Source organism: Manacus candei, unplaced genomic scaffold (genome assembly GCF_025592945.1).
Source record: "Manacus candei isolate 608988 ecotype Guabito, Panama unplaced genomic scaffold, ASM2559294v1 h1tg000034l, whole genome shotgun sequence".
NCBI lineage: Eukaryota > Metazoa > Chordata > Aves > Passeriformes > Pipridae > Manacus > Manacus candei.
In genome coordinates, this window is record NW_026138082.1 from 8028062 (window position 1) to 8051178 (window position 23117).

At 41.8% G+C, this 23117-nt stretch overlaps 1 protein-coding gene across 1 annotated transcript in view; it reads right to left on the minus strand.

The window, feature by feature from the left end:
* The window catches only part of CLVS2 (clavesin 2), a 59922-nt gene extending 50950 nt beyond the window's left edge, over positions 1-8972 (minus strand). Inside the window, exon 1 of the mRNA XM_051792269.1 lies at positions 7798-8972. Within this exon, the coding sequence (XP_051648229.1) occupies positions 7798-8186 (389 nt within the window). The 5' untranslated portion in view covers positions 8187-8972. The remainder of the gene's footprint in view (positions 1-7797) is intronic.
* Between the last annotated feature and the right edge of the window lie 14145 nt (positions 8973-23117).

The window sequence follows — 23117 nt, forward strand, 5'->3', positions numbered from 1 at the left end:
AAGGGCACAGGGGCTGGCGTGGGAGGGCCAACAATTCAGGCATGGCATTGCTGATGCTCCCCTTCTCCCCAGGCAGAGCAGCTCCCCCCCAGCCCAACTGCTGGGGAAAATGCCACCACCACTGCAAAGGCCTCTGAATAAGCCAACAACCCCCCCCCAGTTACACAGTGCGAAGAGCAACCTGAAATAATTCTTATGGACTCTTTCCCAAACTAGTTTGCACATGTACAAAGGGACATGTAGGGAGTGTTTGGCAACATGAAAAACTACAGATAGTTGTAGTGGCACTAAAAGCCCTTAGCTTGCCTAGTGCATCTGCAGACCAGTCTACCTATCCAGTACAACACTGGTGAACGGACAGTGGAGGGCACCTAATCAACGTGGGTACTAAAAATTCCCTCTGTGACATGCACTTTGTACAACTGCCAGCATCAGGATTAAAACACACAGCCTGAAGGAAGGAGGTTTACAGAGTCATGTTTGGAGTTGGAGCTGGATTCCGTGTGGCAAACTGCCTTTAAACTCCTGGCTACTTCCACGAGGCGGTGTAAGTCTCAGAAATATATATTTTTTTTAATGCTTCACAAAATTAGAAAGAGTTACATCATGTAAGAGGCCTTCCTAGAGGAAATGTTGAACTGAGAAGGAAATTACAGTGAATGAAACACCGAGAGAGCAGCTAATGCCTCAATCCAAGGAAGATCTCCAATGAGAACTCATACAAGAAACAGACATTAGAAATGTTCAAATCCTAAAATTTGCCTCAACCCTACTTGACATTTATGTTGCCTCATTCAAAAGATCTCGTTCTCCAGAAGAGCTCTGCAAAGCAGAAGGCTGCTACAAGAGCCCTACATTCAGTCCAGGAAGAAGGGTCCCAAGGTCCTCATGTGTGTCTCTAATGTTTTCCCTAAGGAGTTCAAGAAGACATCACATACCTTGGATTAATGGCTTCCTAGTGGCACAAGGCTGCTAGAAATCTGGTGCATCAGACATAATGATTCTTTGTTTATGAAACAAATCAGGTCTCTAAGACTGGTCATAAAATGCTTTTCTTATGTGTACATAGTATACATGTAAACAAAAACACACCTAATTATGTCTTGAATTAATTCAAGACAGTGGAAAAACTGTCAGGCATCAATGGGACCAGGATTTCAGCCACCACAGAGAGTAAATAACAGTCACAGGGCTGGGTCTCCACAAATCTATGGCACATTCACCATCACTGTAACTCCTATTGCAGGTTTGTTTAGTGTAAAAAATACAGTTCACAACGAGGACAATATTTGTGTTTAGTCACTGAAAACTGACATTAGTTCTGAAGAAAACAGGTCTAGCTAAAAGCAAGTAAGAACGCTTCCTGCCAGAGGGAGGTATCTAAAGTACTCTTTAAGTCTAAAAAGCCACATCAGGAGTATACAGGGACATGTCACTAACAATCTAGCTCCCCACCTTAAATACCCTTCAGGGCAAGCAGTTGAAGATTGGAGCTATTCTTCATTCTATAATGGATATCTTGTACTGGTTTCAATACCTTACGTAAGTACAGTACAGAACACCAGAAAGACAGACAAAGCCATTAGTGGGTATTTAAAGCAGGTTTTACTGTGGACATATGCTGAGACAAGCCAGAAATGTAAAGCTGGTGCGATAGATGAAATCTTAATGGTGCAAATGGCAAGCAGAGTATTGAAAATATCAGCTGAACATCCCAAGCAAACAAAACATGATTGAAGAAACTGCATGGAAGCTTTCACACAGCACAGAGTTATCTGCACACAGACACATCTTTAATGCACTCCATTCCCACATCGTCCAGCATTTCACTTCACTGCTACTACTGTTCATGTCAGCACTAGAATGCATAGGCTCTGCCTTAAAATACACTCCACCTTTGGCTGGACTTTTGGGAAATTAAAATTCTACGTAGAGAGATACTGGGAAAATTACTTCGGATTGTGTTGCCGAAACTTTTATTCCACACTGAAATTACATTCAGATATAGAAATGTGATGAAAACAGGATAAGCTAGTGAGTGTGAAATAAATTTGGTCCAAGACAGCTTTGACTGCCTTTCTACTTCGAAGGAAAAAAAAAGAAAAAAAAAATCAACCTATTAGCCTTAAATATGAAGAAACTATAGTGCACAGTCTGAGGGGAATATGGTATTGTTTTATTCTTACCAATCCATGTTAAATAACAGCAAGGGAACAGTTAGCCACTCATTTTACCCTGGCCTCAGTTTTACAACCACTGCTCCAGTGCTGTCAGGTATGTAGGGTGTGCTGGGCCTGATCGGCTGCAGTACATGCTCTGTACTAGCCTGAAGTTAGACAGTGAAGAAATGAATCCTTATTTATTTATGGCTAAATCTATTTGCATTCACTTGTTTAAACAGACTTTTATGGGACATTTTGTAGTTAGCAAGGTATTACTAATTCCTAGGATAATCAGGAACTCACAGTTAATTTAAATATATTTAATGCTGTCTATTTATAAAACCATGCTTAATTTGATGGGGAACTTAGACATATTTTTTAGCCCAATTATTAATGTGAATAAAACATGCTGGAAATATGTTATCACATATATAATGCACTCTTAATGTTCCTTTTTTATGTGAGTCCCAGTTCGAGTTCAAGTGAAGTAGGGAGTGGTGTACAAGACACAGTCTGCTACTTCTTGAAATTTTTCATTCAGGTTGACTTTAAAGCAATGGAACCTGGGAAGGCTGACCAGTTAATAGTGATACTGACAATGATTCTTTCAAATGCTTTGGGATGGCTACCATTTCTACCAAAACAGCGACAGAGCTTCCTAAGGAAATGCCTCACTGGGGTCTTTATTTGTCAAGAACAGAAGAGCTCAAACAATTAACTGAGCATCCCATTTTCTCATAATTCCCAAAATAACTTAAAAATGGTGGTGGTAATTTACCCTTTACAGAAAAGAAAAGTTATTTGAGAATTTTTTGTGGGACATGAACAAAGTGCTTCCAAGGATTTCCGGGGGAAACAGTCTGGCAGACGCTGCTATCAACTCTTGATAGTACTTCACTATGATCTTTCACCTTTACCTTCCAGTTATATGATCTATGCATCCTCTTCCATGCATTCTCTGTGGTCTCCACCAGGCCAACATAAAGAGACAGGCAGAATGCAGGGTACAGATGTCTCATGTCAAATTCAGCTGTGTCAGCTCTTTTCAATACTTTACATTCTTGATGATGAGTGGCATCAACCATATCATCTGTTTAACCAGATTCTGGTTCCAGTCAGTTCACTTTTGCACTGAATAACAGATAATCTGATTTAGCAGAGACGCCTACTGTCTCTTGCTGTTTGTCGTCTTCTCCATGATAGAAAGAAATTTTTAAGTTATTTTGGGAATTAAAACTGAATAACATGAATCTGCTTCTCAGGATGCAAACTTAACTAGTAGAAATGGATAGTAAGTCTTCTTCAGTTAAATTTGAGTCATGTGTCTCTTGAAGGTCCCAAACAAATAAAGAATACACAATCTGTATTTTAAGCTCATCATCATTTGGAAAAGAAGTTTCTGTCAAATGAGCTCTTGTGCCACTGTGACTTAAAAGAGAAAGCTGGTCAAGTCTCTGAGCCATCATCTCATTTCTAACCTACTGCTCTGGCTTAATATTTTTAGCATTTCATCAAAACAAGAGCCCTCAAAATACACAAAGGAATATCTAAAAATGATGCCTCACATCTCCTGGGTTTGTCAGTCTGGATCCACATTGAATGCTGAAAAGAGATGGGGGATTGAAAGTTCTCTTACAGCTATTCTGCTTAAATAGGGGCAGCATGCCCTGGAAGCCCTTATTTTAAAAACAAAAAGCATCACCAGTGTTACAAAAATGCATAGAGAAATAGAATTTTTTTCAAATATTTTACCACATTAGCTTTTAGATTCAGATTTAATACCATTCACTATGCCTTATGTCAGCCAAGTGTCTAACAGTCACAGCCACAGATGAAGATTCAGCTGATCTAAATTTTACATTAGCATTGATCAAAAAGATCCCCAGCCAAAACACCTACAGCCTAAATACAAGTGAAAATAGGCAGATACAGATACCTGAGGGAAAACTAGGAAACAATAAGACAGCATCAGTCAGCAGGAGCAACTGTAGAAAAAATGACAGTGCTTGCACTAGTTAGTAATTATCATTTTAAAGATATAAGTTCCAAACAAAAACTGACTGTGGTAAACAGCTATTTTGTTACTGTTAATATGTTACTATTGTTAGCATTGCTATTTATTTTGTCACACTGCCTCTGTCAGAGCTTGAAAAATACCTTGCCAATTCACCTGCGGTCTACTGTGAGCTGAGGAGCAGACTGGCCTTCTAATAGCTACAGAACTTAAATTTTCATTTAACAGGAGAAAAAGAAAAGCTTCTAGCACTTCTGCACATAAAAACATAGTTTTAAAAGCAAACCAGTGGACTCCGTCTTTGCCCTGCTGTAAATCATCTGATGCAAGAGCAGAGCCCATGGTAATGGGTGCAGAGGATTTCCATATTCACTGAGGATGGTGTGAGCTGACTGGGTCACTGTGACACTCAGGAACTAGGTATCATTGCACTCTTCTAATGCACTTTCTAGGAAAAATACTGAGATAATTCATGCCGGAAAGATTACAAATACATAGCATCGAAGTAGACTGCTTTTCCTGGGGAATGGGTGCACAGGTGCCATGAAACATACAGAAGACCATGCATGACAACAGATCCCTTGTAGCTGAAGGCTGAAGTTAATTGAACCATTAACTCAAAAAAACTTCACCAGCTGGACGCATTAAGAAAAGGGGAGTCTTCAAATGCATGTAGACACCTACAAGCCAAATGTAGTTATGAATGAACAACCTGGAAGCTAATAGGGAAAGCTGATCCCTCCCAGAGTGTCACCCATCTTCATTTTCCCCATAGTACAGACAGGGTGGAGAGTTAGGCTGGGTCCTGCTGCAAAGCTGCTGGGCTACTCAGTTCATTATCTTTCACCTTCCTTTTTTTGTGTTTTTTTTTTGTTTGTTTGTTTTAAATACATGTCAGATTTGGTTGTTCAGATGGTAGGACATCTGGTACAGTTTTCAGGCCCTGCTTTAATTTAATGATTTAACATCTAGTACACAGGCTTGTTTTACCACAGGAATTTTTTGCCTCCCACGCTTTTCTTTCTAATTGGAACTATATAAACCATAGGCTGCCGGTGCTATATAAATCATCCATCGTACGTCTGCTATTCATTTAAATAACAAATTGGAACTTTTTAATAATAAGCTGCACACATGATAAATGTGCTGTGATCTATTAATTTAGTTTATGAAGCATACAAAGAGGGCCTAACAAGACAGGTTTCAATAAGTAATCCTCCCATTGTTCCTGTAAGAAGAACACTGGGTTATGTACTGCAAGATCTCAAGTCAGTTAAGGCATAAGCATGAGACATACTGCATATCAGCCCTGGTATAAGTTCCATACACAGTGCTCCCCCAGTTCAGCCACTGAACATCACATAATGGAAGACACTAAATTAATTAGAAAAGAAAATGACCTAGCTCCATTCCCAGATGTGTCACTGACTTGTCATGTGCCTTGAAGCAAGCCACTCCCCGCAGCTGGCCTTCAGCTCTCCCTGCTTTGTCTGAGTGGTCTATCTGAAAACAAATCCCTTATTCTGGAGGAGAGGCGTGCCATGGGCATGCAGTGCTGAAAAGCAATAGGCACCCAATTGCAAACATGGCCATTACATACTCTGGTGTGCCCCAGCCACTTCACTGTCATAGCATAAAGAATATTAATTGTACCACTAAGACTTCATGAAAAAATCACAATAAATGTATTGTTCTGTCAGCTGATCTCATGTACCTTAAATATCAGCACATTCAACATCATTCTTTTCAAATGACAATTATTATTTCAAATGCCACTTAATCTCTGCACTTGAATTCTTGGTGTTCTTTTGACTAGGATCAAGTCAAGTGACGATATGACAAGTGCCACATAAAGCTTTAGGATTTTTTTTCATTAACAAGAAACAACACTACCTTTAAGAAGGGAACTTCTTCATCACAGATATATAACTTCATAAAAGTCCTAACCATCTGTTTCTTTACTAATTCTTCCTTCAAGGATTTTTAAGAGTTTGTGGAGTTGTTTTTAATATTAAGAGTTGACCTGATCCTTATGCGGGAAACGAAGACTGCTCAGCAAGTCCTTAGCCTCATCACCACTGCTCCTCACTCAGCTTTTTTGCTCCATCTGCTAGAAAACCAAAGCAGAAAAAAAAACGCAGGCCTCAGCTCTGCATATGTTCATCCACCTTTTCTAGTTGTTAGCCTAGCTGTGGGCAGTTTTGATTTGTGCCAAACAGCTTTCTCCTAGTCCCTAGACTTGATTCATGGATGAGCAAGGGCTAGGAAACTTCCCCCATATGCAGTGTGGATGTGACTGCCACATTTGGAGAGGAGGAAAGCCAAGGTGAGCCAGCAGCCCTCCGGGCAGAGACCCGTCCCTAACTGTAAAACCAACTGGCGCAGGGAGCTGTGGGAATGCTCCCTGCAATGGCTATCCACGCAGCCTGCAAGAGGACAGCTAAAGAAACACCTAAAGGGCAAGCTTAGGCATGCCTATCCCCCAAATTTTGTTCTTTCTATCCACTCTTCTAGCTGCTTGTGTCCTCCCCACGTTTCAAAGTAGCTGAGCTTAGGATACCATCACTGTGTTGACCATACAAAAGATGGCAACTAGCAAGATTTTAATTTTTTTCATGAAGAAACGCTTCAGATTCTAAAGTTGCCCTCAGGTTGGGAGCTGAGAGAAACAATGCAGTGCTCACAGGAACAGGTTTTAGAGAGCTCACTCTTAATGGATTCCTTCATTTACATGTACTGAAATCAAGCAGGTTTTGTGAATATAATTTTAGACCGCAGAAGAAACTGAGCATGATACCCAATTAGGTATTTAGAATAAACAAATAGTGTCACATAGTATCAAGCTGACAGCTTAAAAGGGCCTTGATGGGAATCAGCTCTTGGGTCAGCCTACTAAGTCATCTTCAGGCTACAGCAGTCCCAAAAAGGATCAGAAAGTGTTCTAGGGACTCCACTAGTCACTTTGAATTTGCTACCAAAGCTTTGTGGGCTTGGATCTTATTATGCAGGGAATGGACACTTGGAGCAGCATGAGTGGGAAATGAAGTAGTTACAGCAACTTCCATCCTGGCATTTCCAGGAGGCTTAGGAAGAGCTTTCTTTAGCTGAGGGTAAGGACTTGGAGCCTCAGCTTCCTGCACAGGCAAACTTTTCAGCTCATGATGGATACTCCTGTTTTACACACAGCCAGCATCGCCCACTTTCTCCTATGGCTCCTAAGCAACTCTGTGAGTGATGAAACAGAAAGACCAACCCAGAGAGTGCAATTAGCCTTTGTCTGGAGGATAAGCACATCGTCTACAATGCCAGCTCACTTCAACTAAAGGGAGGCAGAAGGATGTAAACCTCCTATCAGACAGCTGAGAAGAGCATCCAAGCAGTTTCTACTTCCCTCCCAAAATTTACACCCCAAAGGATGACCTGGTTGAAAAGGCCCTAAGCCACAAGACACATTTCTCCTTTCTTCTCTCTCTCTGCCTTCCAGGCTGCTCCCCATCCCAATGTGGGCAGCACCGGGTGTATCCCTGCTGCCCAATCTCTCTCCCTCTGCTCTGGCACGGCTTTCCCATGCATTTCCCGGCGGAAGATGGGGTTAAGGCAGGCGGGTGGCTCTGCTTTTACCTGCTCTGGTCCCAGTTGGCTGCAAAAAGGACGAGGATCTTCCTGCCGTAGTGGTCCAGGTTGGCCAGCCCACCGGGGAAACCATCCTTCAGTGCCTGCTTGATGCCCGGGTCTGTGGCCTTGAAGCTCTTGAACATGTCCAGGTTCTGCTGGCGATATTCAAAGTACTGGGCCAGGAGCCGAAACGCCTCGAAGTGCTGAAACTTCCTGGCCCGCAGGAACCGCAGGATGAAGGCATCGTCGGTGCGCAGAAAGCCGATGTCCGGCCGGGTGATGACCATGTCCCGCACCTCCTGGATGTCCTGGTGCAGGGTGTCGGGGTTCTCGTTCAGCTCCAGCCGGGCTTTCTCCAGAGTCTCCGGGGAGAGACCTGCCTGCAAATGAGTCATGGCGCTGCCCTCCTCCTCCTCCCTGGCTGTGCTGCCTGCGCTCCTCAGCCTCCCGGGCGCTTGCCCCCCGGAGGCGAGGTGCCCCGGCACGGCCGGCCGCCGCTCGCCCGCCCCGCCGGGCCTCGCCCCGTCTCTCCCCGGCCCCGCCGCCGCTGCCAGTCCGACCGCTGAGCTGCGAGCGGCTCCCAGGCAGCCGGGTCCCGGGGGGACCTGGCACCGACACTGCCCCCGGGCTGCTGGCGGAGGCGCGTTATCTCTCTGACATAGCGCCCTCCCCGCCGCGGGGTCCGACGCGCCGCATCATCCCCGCAGCCGGTCCGCGGAGGCGGCGAAACCCGCCGAGGACGGGGCTGCGGGCTGCCGGCTGCTGCTCACCGCCCGCCCCCGCCGGTGCCGGTGCGGATCGCAGGCGGGGCTGCGGCGACGGCGGCGAGGAGCCCGGCCGCTAGGCAGGGCGAGCGGCGCCCGGGGACGCTCCCCTGACCCGGGGCTCGCAGGGGGGATGCCCTCCCCGGAGCAGCACCATTTACGTAAGGTCGGCGCTCACCCCGCTTCAGAAGCGTCTCCCTGGATTTGAGGGAGGGCTAAGAAAAAAAAAAAAAACCCCCCACACACAAAAAAAAAAAACAAAAAAAAAACTACCACCACCACAAAACTGGAAAAAGCCAGCGAGGAGGAGGAAAGCCGATCCGCAGGTACTTCGCCGGTAGCGGTGCCGAAGCGCCTCCCGCTCGCCGGCGCGGAGCCCGGAGAAACAAACAGAACCTCGGCCTGGAGGATGCTCGTCCCCCCACTCCCTTCCGCGCCCTCCTCCGCTCCACGCCCCGGCTCCCAGACGGCACCAGCAGGCACAGGGCTGCCTGCTGCGCGGCCCCGCCTTGTGCGCGCTCACGCACAGGCGCGCACCCGCCGCGGCGCGCAGAGACACCTGCCCCGCGGCCGCGCCCCGGCCCTGTGCCGCAGAGGAGCCGGGGAGGGAAAGGGAGGGGGCCGCTGCGCTTCGCTCGGCCCCGCGCAGCGCAGCGCCCCAGGGGTGGGGGGAGTCCGCGGCCGAGGAGGGGTCCCTGCGCCGCTGGCGCCGAGGGTGCGCGGAGGGAGATGGTGGGTGCCTGGCGCGGGGCGGTGGCCGGGAGACTGTGGGGTCAGTGGGGCCACGCGTGAGCCCCCCAGAGCATCCCGTGGGAGTCAGACCAGGCGTCCTTATAGATCTCGGTGTCGTGACAGTAGCGAGGTGGTGTTCGTCAAGCGGTGGCTTTCAGAGCAATCCCCTTTTTTGACTGAATTTCCTAACATGAAACGTTGTGAGCTTAAAAACCTGGGAATAAAAGAAAGAAGCCCTTTTTTTGTGGCCTTATGTGGGAGGCAGCATGTCTTAAGTTGCATTATATTGCAAAGGGCAAAAATATTTTGCTTTTGTGTATTGAATATGCCAGTGAGGAAAGATGTCTTTTTTCATGCAGGAAAGTTTGATGCTGCAGTCTGCTTTCAGGAAAAGTTTCCACTGAAGAGCATTTGACCTTTGTGGAACTGGACCTTCCCAAGGCAAATACACCTGTGAAAATCAAGCTTACACAAAAGATATGGTAAACATGGGAAAGCCTGTAACATGTACCTCCTGCTCCTTCCTATGAGAAGCACAGCTCTTTGGTACTGCTCCTTTCCCAAGATGACATAGCCAGAGCACACAGGCTGAATTATTGAAAAGGCACTGTGATAACTGAGCCATACAGGGAGTATATATGGGGAATACACCAGCATGAAGTATAGTATGGGTTCTCAGACAAATAACGGTACTTGTAGAAACAATTAAACCATACCCTCCATTTTCTGCAGGCCATCACCAGAGGAAACAGATGACCTTGACAGCAGGAGGCAGCCTTCTGCAATGAGCAACTTCTGAGCGCAAGTCTATGCAGTGAGCAGTACTTAGGTGGCAAAATCGTCCTTTTTCTGAGGGCTAAAGAGAGTTTTGGGGGGTTTACTGGGTTTTATAGAGTTTTGCAGCTCCTCATTGGATCCTGTCTTAGTGCCAGTTAAGGGTCAAGTTTTACGTATTTCTTCATAGGTGCCTGATCTCAAAATATCTGCAGTGTGGGTGGCTGGAATGACGAAGAGAAACCCCAGCCCTTCTGGAGCTGGGAGCAGACTTCCAGTGGCCTAGCTTAAGGCAGAAACTGTAGGAAAGACCAGTCTAATGGTGCCCAGTCATCATGTCCCAGCTCTATTCCATCTGAATTTCACAATGTGGTTTGAGATGTCTCTCAAGAGAGAAAGATATGCTGTCTACCTAAAGACTGAATCATTCTCTAGAAATGCTTATTTCTCTTTGTCTGATAAAATACCTTTAAATTAGTGCCCTTATATAGACATGATTCATCTGGCTTGATACCTTTTTTTAGAGCAGTTATTGCTCTAGAAATAGTTTGCGCTTTAGTATTGTTATTTTCTATTATTCTGAAATCTTCATTTTCTTTTGCTCTTGCTATCTTCCTCCACATTACTTCTATGTTCCTCAGCAGAGATCCTTTGAGAATAGCTGTTTCCACCACCCCTATGGAACAAATTTTCCTGCCATCGTTTTCCACTTCTGATGCAACTGCTCTGCCTTTTCCATTGCAACTAAGCTAATAAAAGAGTAGGTCATGTGACAACTCCCTTAAATTCACCCGGTGCAAAGCGAGCCGCAGGCATTCAGTGTCTTGCAAAATCAAGTCCATAATACATCCTGTCTATGACCTCTAGTAACAAAAGCCTTAATTTGCTTTATTTTTCTTTTGCAAATGGAAACATAACACATATATTAGATTTTCTCATTTATTCCAGCGTAGATGCACTGAACAGAGAAAAGAAGCAAGCTGGCCAAAAAAAATTATTAACAATTTTGACAGAAAAGGCTATTTCTAGAGATTCTTAATATTTTAAAAAATTAAGAAAATACATGGAAATTATCTGAAAAATTTCATTTTTGTTCTATTTTTTGGTTTTCCCCATTTTTGACCATATTTAAGCCATTCTTCTTATCCTTTTTCAAATGAAAAAAAAGCACAGAAAAACACAGGGAAAAATATGGAGGAAGAGGATAAAAAAGTCTGGAAGCTAAATATACTAATTAACTTCATCAAAAACATTCCAGTTCTATAAACTTCCATTTTAAACAAGGTTCAGTCTCCATAAAAATGGATTTAATAATTGAACTATTTCTGACCAGTACTTTGACACATTAAAATGAGATTCACCAAATGTGAACAGCATTTGAAGAAAATAATTTCAGCAATGAATTCTTGAAAGATAGATCAAAACACCCTCATGGAGGGCAGTGTGGAGGTGGATGGAGATGGTTTGCACAGCTCTTTCCTGAACTGAGTAGATTTAGAAGGTGGACACTATGAAAAGTGCACATGGCAAGGCAGCCTGAAGGCAGAGTAGGTGAAAAAACAAGATATTGGTCTTGTTCTACCTGAGTCACAGATAGGTCTTATTATGACAATAATAATATTTCTTTCAATATTTTTATATCTTGCATGTAGACACATGAAGAATTTGGTTTAAATATAAATAACTTAGTAGGAGCAATAAAAAACTCTTTCTGTCATCTATAAGCAGATTTATCAAGCCATCTAAATAGTATAATGAAGAAATATATGCTTTCCGATATGTTACCCCACCTAAGTCATGAGGGGAAAAATGGAACCACTAATGCAGTTAGATGCAACATATTGATGGCACAGTGTAATTTATTTATTGTGCACATGCACTTTTCCCTCTATAAAACAGTAGGGGTGTCTGACTAAATCCATTATGTAAATCTCAGCATCTTTTCACTTGCACTTAGAAACTATTATTTTTCTTTGATGCTTTTATAGTCATTTTTGCCTGAACTTGATACAATTAAAATCCAAGTGCCCTACAATTCTATAAGCACTACATTTAGGCAGCTGATTTGAAATAAAAATAAAGCACAAATAAGGCACAACGGTGTTTCTGTAAGTGTTTGGTATCAGAGATCTTAATTCACATTCAAAATTAAATTGTTTGTAATCAGCAATAGACCAGTGTATTCAGGAATAAAAATAGAATACAGAAATACAATAGAAATACAGAATACAAAATAAAAATAAAAAATACTGTTGGTGGATAAGAAAATAACTGTGTTGGTGCCTCACTTTCTCTGAAGAGGTTTAAGACTCTAGACAGCTCTTGCTATTGTCTTTGACTTAGTTACATTGTCCTCAGCATCCTGCTCTGGCTATTCCCTCAGGGCAGTTGTGCATAGAGGATCAAATTTCCAAGACAGTTTGTCTTACGTAGCTGTGATATAGCTAAAGAGCTGAGAAATAGATTTGAAAGTACATGTAACTAGGAACATATATCCTTTCCTCTTCAGCAGCGTTTTTGTTGGTACATATAGCTAAGTGTGTCCTTGAAGCTTTTGAAAAGTGCTAAATACACCTTCATCAAAAGCACCTTAACAACTAAATCAGAACCAGCTAAATTTAAAGTCTAGGTCCCAATTTCAGAATCAATTTAGAAACTTCATTCAAACATTTTAAGAGCATAAACACAACTATAGGTGGTCAGAACAAGCATCTTTGTCGGTTCTTAGTATGCCTCTAGAGTGGCTTAATGTGGAAGCCTAAGGAACAGTATCAGCTAGTGTTAGGCTCCTTGACTCCTGAAATATTTTCTTCAGTGTAAGTTAATCTTTCAAATAATTAATTAATCACAGTGCCGTGACTTAACAAGTTCCCATATGATCATTGAAACTTAGTAACTGATCATAGAATCATAGAGTGGCTTGAGTCAGAAGAGATCTTAAAGATCATCTGGTTCCAACTTCCCTGCCATGGACAGGAATGCCACCCACTAGATTAGGTTGGTCAGGGCCCCATTACTATTACTTTTGAACACTTCCACGGATGGGCCATCCACAACTTCTCTGGTCAATCTGTTCCAGTGTCTCATCATCTTCACAAGAGAGAATTTCTTCATAATATGTAATCTAAACCTACCCTCTTTCAGTGTAAAGCCATTACCCATTGTTCAATCACTTGTAAAAAGTGATCCTTAATCCTTGTATAAAGTCCCTCTCCAGCTCTCTTGTAGACCCCTTTAGGTACTGGAAAGCTGCTATAAGGTCTCCACAGAACTTTAATGATCTCATACATGATCTTGTCTCACTGAAGGCGACTAATAAAACTTCATGGTTTAAATCTCAGTGGAAGCCACATGAGGTTGAGGATTAGCCTCAGATCTCATTCTGTAACTAGGTGAGTTACAAGAATGCAGTCCTATGCCTGAGAATGATGGGGATCTTTACTTAAGCATATTTGTAGAAAATGTCAGGATGCTTGACCTAGAAAGTCCCATTATATCTGAAACAAAGGAACTTCTACAACTGAGCTCTGCTGGAAATCTGTCTGCAACTTCAGATGCCAACTAGCTGAAAAACCAGCTTCTGATAGCAAACTAGGCATCTGTCTTTTATTCATCTCAGAGGTCTCTAACAACATAAGGATAAATAGCTTTACAGCAGACAAGGCATAGCATTGCTCTAATCAGAGAAATATTTCAGTATGAGAAGCCTACTCACAGAATCATAAAAAAAAATAAAACTGGAAGGTATTTTAAGAGATTGCCTAGTTTATCTATCCCGCATCCTGATGGATGTTTGTCTGGATGGTATTTAAAACCTCCAGCAGCAGATACTCTGCAGCTTCTCTAGACAGTCTGTCCCAGAGCTTCACTATCTATTGAGTGCATTTTTCCCAAAGTTTAGCCTATCTATCACTTGCTGCAATTTAACCCTTTTTTTTTAATCTTATCTACTGTAGACTGACAGAATAATTTATTTCTTTATTTGGAGAATGGTATAAAATCTAAGGTAAAATCTCCGTTCTCCTTTTTTTAGCTGCACAGCCTCTGTTCTGGCATTTAAAACACTAAGATGTACAGTGTGAAGGGATGGGTGTTAGCAGAGCATTAACGTCATGGGAACAGCATTTTGATGGCTTATTTATATGAGGTCCTTACATGCAATTCTTACTGTTGGAGCAGATAGTCTTCCAGAGGTGAAATTATAAGTAGAAATAATTAATCTATGATTTAGAAAATCCAGCATCTCACAAATAGATGATACATAAAAGTAGAAGTTCCACCTGGCATTATTGCCAACACAAATATCTTAACAGCTGTATCAATTTGGAAAAAAAAATAAACCCAAACTTCGGTAACTGCAGGTTGCGTATCAAGCAAGTTCAAACATTAATTTAATGTGGTAAAAAAGGTATCTGGAAATGTAATGAACTTCATTGTTATATTAATATTACATTAACTGAGAGCAAAGCAGTCAGACGTTTCACTGCTATAGAAATTTGCATGTCAGAGATATGTAGATAATAAAAGATAATTCATAACTGAGCCAATAGTCTCAGTAAGCTTAGTCAAATGATGAGTTAGGACACTAAACATTCCATAGTTTCAGTACATAATTAATACAGAATGCTGAAGAATACTAAGTTTGGACTAAATGTTCATTTTATTAAAAATGGATGAATGCAGTCATGGAACAAAATTATTCATTAAATCATTTTTTAATGCAGGTATGAGAATGACATATAAATCTGAAAAGCTCTCAGTGATGAGCTGTGCCTTGGATTCCTTTAAGTGAATATCCAGACTTGCATACCAAAGTAGAGGGTGATCAGTTTTGTCCTTGAACACATACAAGCACATGCATCAGATGGATGAAAACCCCATTTGGATGCAATGTAGAATGACAAATCTTAGCTCTTTCATGGTACTGGCATTACCCATGCCAGAATAACTGCAAACTTAATGGCATTGGAAACCAGGGAACGTTTGGTTTGGCTGCACAAAGTAAGGGTGCTTGTGATTTCCCTAAGCCTTGTTTAGTTTACAGCTCAGGAATCTGAGTACCTTCCAAGCTACTATCAGCTATTTCCTTCAGATCCTGATGGAAGAGATACTGCAGGATGGACTCAGTGCTGTGAAGGTATTAGAAAATTCCTTTGCCAAATCTGGGGATGTGTTTTCATCTTTTTAAGTGTGGTTATGGGAAACCTCAGTATCTCCAGTATCACCAATCTCTTGGTGGATTTTGCTTTAAAAATAAGTTGCATCTTTCATCTGACTGGAAAGACTATATTGCTTTTTTTCATAAAGAAGAGTCTTCTGTTGAAAATCCAGCCTTTGAAAAGTTTTCAGTGACTTATTACTCTCCTTAACTTATCTGTGTATCTTTCTAACTATTTGTCATGTTTAGAGCTCATTTTGTACCAAGCAAGAAAGCATTTCCTTTTTGAACTATTACATCCCGTCTTCAAGCTCTCATTTCCTGATATTTCTTCGTAATTTTTTTTTAATACTTTGTCCACATGGTCAGGTAACTCCATATTTCTTCACTGGAAGTCTGTTTTACTTGCTGTGTGACAAGGATACCTGCTGGCACACACATCACACAATTTTGTGGTGCTTTGTACCACATCATATTTCTTGATAAGACATACTGGAATTTTCTCCTCTTTAACATACCGTCTCCTGAAGGATACTTTTCCCATGATACGTGATTTCATAAACAGTTTCATAGGTAATTTTTGGTACAGTATTATTCTTAGTGTTCTCTGAGCAAGCTTCATTCAAGTCATACCTACTATGATAATGATAAATATGACTCTGCCCATTGCAAGTTGGATGCAATGTCTGATATTAATCCTATAGTATCACCACACCATTTCTGGCAGTGTTTGATCCCCACATCTAGACGCAATAACAAATCTGTCATTGGTGACTTGGTTACCACCACTGATCATATTACTTGATACAACCTGCAGGTGAACTCTTAGGAACATTCATGTCACCTTTCACACACAGCAGCCTTAAACCACCTGCTTTCTGTAGAAATCGATCATTTTCATCTGCCATAACTATACAATATGGATTGAAACATTCATTCTGATCTTGAAGGTCATAATTTATACCCTTTTGAATGACTGAGTTTGTGAATTTTGCTTGATTCTGTCAGTTACTTTGAAATATCAGAAACCACTTGAAAGCAAAGCAATTGAATAAAGCTGAAGTCAGCCTGTTCTCCTGTGGCAGCATTTTCAGCTTGTTCAGCAAAATGTACTTGCACTCCATCACAGCACAAATACTTCAGTGGCAATATAATGTAACTACCATGGGTTCTGTTTAGTGTTATAATTTCATTAGGATTTTTCAGTTTTTTCCTTTCTTTGAAAACTTGGCACATCATCCATATATTTTGTGATTTTCTATTTTCTTTTTGGAAAATAATATGAAGCTTGAAGAAGCTTGCTGCCTGTTAAATTTGTCTCTGCCTTTTTTTTTTTTTTTAGTTAAAGAAATCAGGCTGTCTGAGAGCTTCATCTATTTACTAAGTCAAAAACAAATTGCACCCAAAAGCTATTGAGTAGCAAAATTGCCTTATGCTGTAACTTGTTTCAAAATAAATGGAGCCATTGAAAGTCATTAAACCGGAATGGGCAGAAAGGTGGCCTTATTTTTCTAAACTTACACATATGGAGAGCTTGTTGTCATGGTATTTTACAGACATTAATGGTATCAGGCAACAGAAATTCAGTTTTCTTTGAAAACAGTGATGGAAACAGCTCAATGCTAAAAAATGTAGACACATTTGGGTTTGGAAATGAAGTTCATTCTGCCACTGTTGCAGGTGATTTGATTTAAGTACCTTAAAAATGTCACTTAGGATTCAATTCAGTTGCAAAACCACAAGCATTTAAAGTCTTTTGAGATGCCTTCCATAATGGCACCAGAGCTGCTGTTCTGGAAGGCATGGCTCACCTGTAGCTCTTATGTTCCACTTGCCAGCCCTATGCAGGTGTCACCTGTATCTCAGGGAATCTCACTTGGTTCTGGACACCTGCCTTTTGAAAAGCAAATAAAGCCCTATTAAATAGCAACAGTGTAGGATGACATATTTACTTGCAGTTCAGCTTGAACATTTAGCTCTTTTGGCTCTTAGTTTGTGGAGGTACCATGGAATGGTAGGAGATGGAAAGGACACCTGCACCTGATCTGTTAACTAGAGAGGCAAGCAACTACTTTTCATTTTGCCTGTCTTACGTCCCTTTATCACTGAGAAACTCGAAGAAGAAAAAGTGCAAAATAAGATGGCTGTTGAACACTTTTTGTAAACTCCTGGGATCTTTCCAGGCACTGTTTGATTCACACAAGAGGCTGAACAACCATAGAAGAATCAGTTTGCACAGGTAACCTTTTTTCTCTTCAGCTGCACAGAAGATGGAAGCTGAGGCACACACTGATGCACACAGACATGTGTGCAGCAACAAAGGGAACCCTTTTTGTTGAACTTAGACAACTCAGTGAGAAACCCCAACATCTTCTACAGTTGTTCTTGATGACTGAGAGCCCACTGGGCAAAAAGCTGTTCTTCAAACAGCTGAGATTATCAGAGGCCTGAGCATGTTCTGGACTAAAGAGAAGAAATTGTGAGCTCATTTCTCTGTCACCAGGTTGGAATTGTAGGAAGATAAATGGAATCAAGAGGTAACACCATGTTGTGGCCAGGGCTCAGCAGGGTTTGCTCTCACCAAGCCTTTTTACACTAGCAATAGTGGAGGCAAGGTACCTTGCTATCTTCTCTTTCACTTTCACCAAGTGTACCTAAGAACCTAAAAAGAACCTGCACCCTAACCCAGTAGGTCCTGTAAATAAAAATAAAATATGATCTGCATTTTACCAGTCTCTTGTATAGCCAAAAACTGACCTCAAACCCTTTTCCACCTCTGTAAGTTCTTTTAAACACAGGAATTCTTTTCTTACCTTTAGCTCTCAGCTTGTTTTAGTGAATTATCTTAGTGAGGTGCTAGCAACAAACCTAGAATTTAGGTACTTGTTTTCACACATCAGTGCAAGGAAAATGTCATGCAGACATGAAGTTTTGATCCACAAAGTCAGAGGGACTTTTCATACTGCCCTTGAGAAGCTGGGGAATTCACTCAATTCTCAAACTTGTGTAGGAATACTTGCAACACGAGTAGTCACCTAAGACTAACACAGCAGTCCTCCCAATCTTAAAAATATATGGTTCGATAAAGCATAATTTTCATGAAAAAGTTAATGGCCTTACTGTTAATAGTGAAATAAAAAGAATCAATTGCATACCACAGTGCTGACTAAGAAACCTACTGCCAAGGAATTGGTAAAATTCAGACAAGGGCAGAACCTGAATTATCAGATTATATAATGTGTTCCCAAAGTCTGAAAAAATTGTCAGAAGTTTATCAAAAATGCAGCTGAATGAACAGGAAATGCTACTGATGAAGCAGTGTGTGTATGTCTACAGGTTCTTTGCCTTTCAAGGCATTTTATTTATTGGACAAAAGGCATTTGATATTCCAGCACCATAGAAGTGTTAAGTAAATCTTTGAAAATATCAAGTCAAAATACCATCAGGTTTTAAATTATCAGGAGTACATGTAATAAATCCAGGATATCGCTATGCCTGTTGTAAAAAACTTTCCAAAGTGAGTTCTGAAAGGACATTTGGCATTAGCAGCTCCTCTGACTTCCATCATACGGTTTCATAGTCTGTGGCATAGAGGTAAATTTCAGTTTAGCAGAAAAGGTATCAGCTTCTTAACTGCCACAAATGTTAATGAGAATCTTTTGGCTAAACCTCTTCCCGCAAATTGGAAAGTTTACATTTAAAGGTCAGAGGCTTTCCATGGCATTTGAAGACAATGAAATTTATTCCCAGGGCACTATTTATTTTACCACAGAAAATCAAGTTGTTGAGACTCAAAAGGCCTCCCAGTTGCAATTATAATGATTTATAAAGAACAGAAAACTACACTGGCTGTTAAAATAGCAAAAATCCAGCCAGATTCTCCTGCACTCTACTCTGGAAATAACCACAAAGTAAACTGACACTGTATAAAAAGTGAGTGATTCAGAAGTATTTCTAAGCTTCCAAGTTTGGGTGAGGTAAACATGTGGATGGACATGCTTCAAGAAGCAAGTCTTGAATGCATAGGAGCAGGCTGTCCCAGAGTACCAAAAGGCAAGCTGGCAGGGAAGACATCCAGCCTAACTGAACAGGGAGATTTTAAAGGAAATTAGGGGGAAAAGGAGAGCTTACCAACTATGGAAAAAAGAGCTGGCTACTCATGAAGAGTTTAAGAATATAGTTAGGTCATGTAGAAAGAAAATTAGAGAGACAAAGGCACACTTTGAGCTCAATCTAGCCACTTCTGTTAGGGATAACAAGAAGTGCTTCTACAAATACATCAATAGCAAAAGGAGAGGTAAGGAAAACCTCCATTCTTTGCTGGACATGGGGGGGAACATAATCACCAAAGATGAGGAAAAGCCTGATATTTAACACCTTCTTTGCCTCAGTTTTCAACAGTAAGACAGGTTGTCCTCAGGACAACTGGCTTCTGGAACTGGCGGACAGAGACAGGAAGCTGAATAGCCCCCCTGTAATCCAGGAGGAAACAGTGACTTGCTGAGCCACTTGGATCCTCACAAGTCTATGGGACCAGATGGGATCCATCCTAGGGTGATGAGGGAGCTGGTGGAAGAGCTCGCCAAGCCTCTCTCCATCATTTACCAACAGTCCTGGCTCACTGGGGAGGTCCCAGATGATTGGAAGTTGGCAAATGTCACACCGATCCACAAAAATGGCTGCAAGGAGGACCTGGGAAACTACAGGCATGGCAAGTGACCTCAGTGCCTGGCAAGGTTATGGAGCAGATCATCCTCAGGCCCAGAGAGTGGTGGTGAACGATGCTGCATCCAGTTGGTGTTTGGTCACTAGTGGTGTCCCCCAGGGATCAGTGTTGGGCCCAATTCTGTTTAATATCTTTATTGATGATCTAGATGAGGGGATTGAGTATACCATTAGCAAACGTGCTAATGTTGTGATGACACCAAGTTGGGAAGGAGTGTTGATCTGCTGGAAGGCAGGAGGGCTCTGCAGAGGGACCTGGACAAGCTGGAGAGATGGTCTGATTCCAACGGGATGAGGTTCAACAAGGCCAAGTGCCGGGTCTTGCACTTTGGCCACAACAACCCCCTGCAGCGCTACAGGCTGGGCACAGAGTGGCTGGAGAGCAGCCAGGCAGAAAGGGATGTGGGAATTTGGATTGACAGGAAGCTGAACATGAGCCAACAGTGTGCCTAGGTGGCCAAGAAGACCAGTGGCATCCTGGCCTGTATCAGGAACAGTGTGGCCACCAGGACCAGGGAAGTGATTCTTCCCCTGTACTCAGCACTGGTGAGGCCACACCTGGAGTGCTGTGTCCAGCTCTGGGCCCCTCAGTTCAGGAAGGACATTGAGGTCCTGGAGCAGGTCCAGAGAAGAGCAGCAAGGGTGGTGAAGGGACTTGAGCACAAGTCCTATGAAGAGCAGCTGAGGGAGCTGGGGCTGTTCAGCCTGGAGAAGAGGAGGCTCAGGGGAGACCTCATCACTCTCTACAACTATCTGAAAGGAGGTTGTAGCCAGGTGGGGGTTGGTCTCTTCTCCCAGGCAACCAGCAGTAAGACAAGAGAGCATGGTCTTAAACTGTGCCAGGGGAAGTTTAGGTTGGATATTAGGGAGAAATTTTTTACGGAGAGAGTAATCAGACATTGAAATGGGCTGCCCAAGGAGGTGGTGGATTCACTGTCCCTGGAGGGTTTTAAGATGAGACTGGATGTGGCACTTAGTGCCATGGTCTAGTAACCACAGCAGTGTTGGATCAAGGATTGGACTTAATGATCTCGGAGGGCTTTTCCAACCTGATGGATTCAATGTGGTTTTGAACAAGTTTCTACCTGCCAAGTTTGTTTCTAGCATGAAGCAACGGCAAAACCAGCAAAAAAAGTCTAGAACCTCATGCACACTCTAATGGTGTGACACACCTATAAGCCAAATAATAAAGCTAATGTGGGCACCAAGTGGGTTTGAGATTTTTGGATACAGTTTTATGAAAAAGACTGTTTTGTCCTCCAAAACAGCAAGGCAGACTGTTGTAGAGAAAAGGGTGACACACAAGTCTCTCTGCTCTCAGGAGCTGAATGTGTCCAATAATTTGAAACTCTATGGCCATCTACCTGGTTCTAAAGGACTTTTGACAATTGGCTTTAGAAGAGTTGTGAAAGGTATGTAATAGTTTCCTCTTCAGAGAAACAATTATTTTATGACAGGCAGCTCTCATTTGATGTCAATCAATTCACAACAACCCTCCTAAGATGAGCTGTCTGGTCCAAAAGGATTGGGACAAGAAATGCAATAGCATCTTTTCTATGACTTTCTCACAACATTATCTCACAGAGTCTGTCCAGGCAGATTTAATGTTGTTTTCTTCAGACAGCTGAAGGATTGATTCTGTCTTTCACAATTGTTATGAAAAAGAGTTACAAAAATATAATTCTTTTAAAGGCACCCTGCCAACATCTGTATTATATGGCCACATGCTGTATTATTTTAAAATGGTAACAGTTCCTGAAGAAGCAAGAAAGAAAAGTAGATAATTGGATTTTCTTCTTCTTATTAGGAACGTACCACTCAAGATCAGGCGCTGAATGGAAGAGATACCACTGCTTAGTAAGTCATGGTAATTCAACAGCTGACCTAAAAGGCCATTTGACTGTGAACAACAGGTATTTGTTAAGGATTTATCACTACTCCTGATTATAGTACCAAAGCCTTGCTTAGAAAGCTTAAGAGGTGCAAACACTTCCCTCTGTTATCTGGATTTACATTCATGTAACAACACTAACCTTAGAGGAATTATCCATGATTTATTGTAGCAAGAGATAAGAATCAAGGCAAAGATTTCTTCTTTAAATTAGATATTTGTCCCATCTATCATGGCGCTATTTCAAACTGAATGTAAGAAAACCTGATATGTTCTGTTTGGATATAAATACAGATTAAAGACAAACAAACACCAGTTCTTGTTGAAAACTGGCACAAGGGAAGATGAACTGCATAAACTGAAGGTCTAAGGTTATAAATGGTGGACAGTGCTGAAAATTATTCCTTCATTAGTGAGACAAATCACGAGTGTAAGAAATCTTGTTCTATCCAGTAGCATTCTTAGACAGATCCTTTTGTTAAAATTTGGATACTGAAACAAATTGCCTTGATAAAAAGCAGAGTGCATTCTCAAATAACTTTGTACTAATGATGGAGATGAAGAACTTCAAAAAGAAATTTTTTTTTATTCTTTTAATTTGCATTCTGTTGATTTAAAATCAGGCAAATTTTAAATTTATTTGTAATAGTTTCCCTTGTGCCTTTTATTGAAGAGTGTTGATTTTGAAATGTGCTGCCTTCTTGTTTCATATTTTCTCTTATTCTTTCCTATCATTTTATCCCATACTTCTTTCTTTTCTGTGTCCCTAATTCTCACCCATTCATCCCTTTTCTATTTTGCCCCTTAGACTGGTGGCTTGCACTGGAAAAGAAGGAATGAAGTGAAAGGAAATGAAAAGAATGAGAAAGGGAAAATTGAAAAGAAAGCAAAAGATAATGCATGCATGCAATGAGTCAATATTATAGTGCAAGTTAAGCTAGGGAAAAAATATCTTCTTAAAAAGAATACCTATTCTCCTGGAAAGATTAGTCAGCTGTATTTTCAAAAGTCCCTTAACTCCAGTTTCTTTGCTCTGTATATCACTATAATAAGTACCATAACTGTGAACTCCAAAAGGCAGTAAATGCTGAGTTAGGAAAACAGAGCAGACCTGTCATTCACTGCTGCTGGCTAGGCTACAGGCCCCATTCCCTTCTTGGCAGCACATCCCACACTGAACCCACTACAACATGTAAGAGGACTGCCAGCTTTTGACAATTGTCATGACTGTGATGGCTCTACTGACATCAGCAGCCGCAAGGAAGTCTCCCAGAGTTCCTGA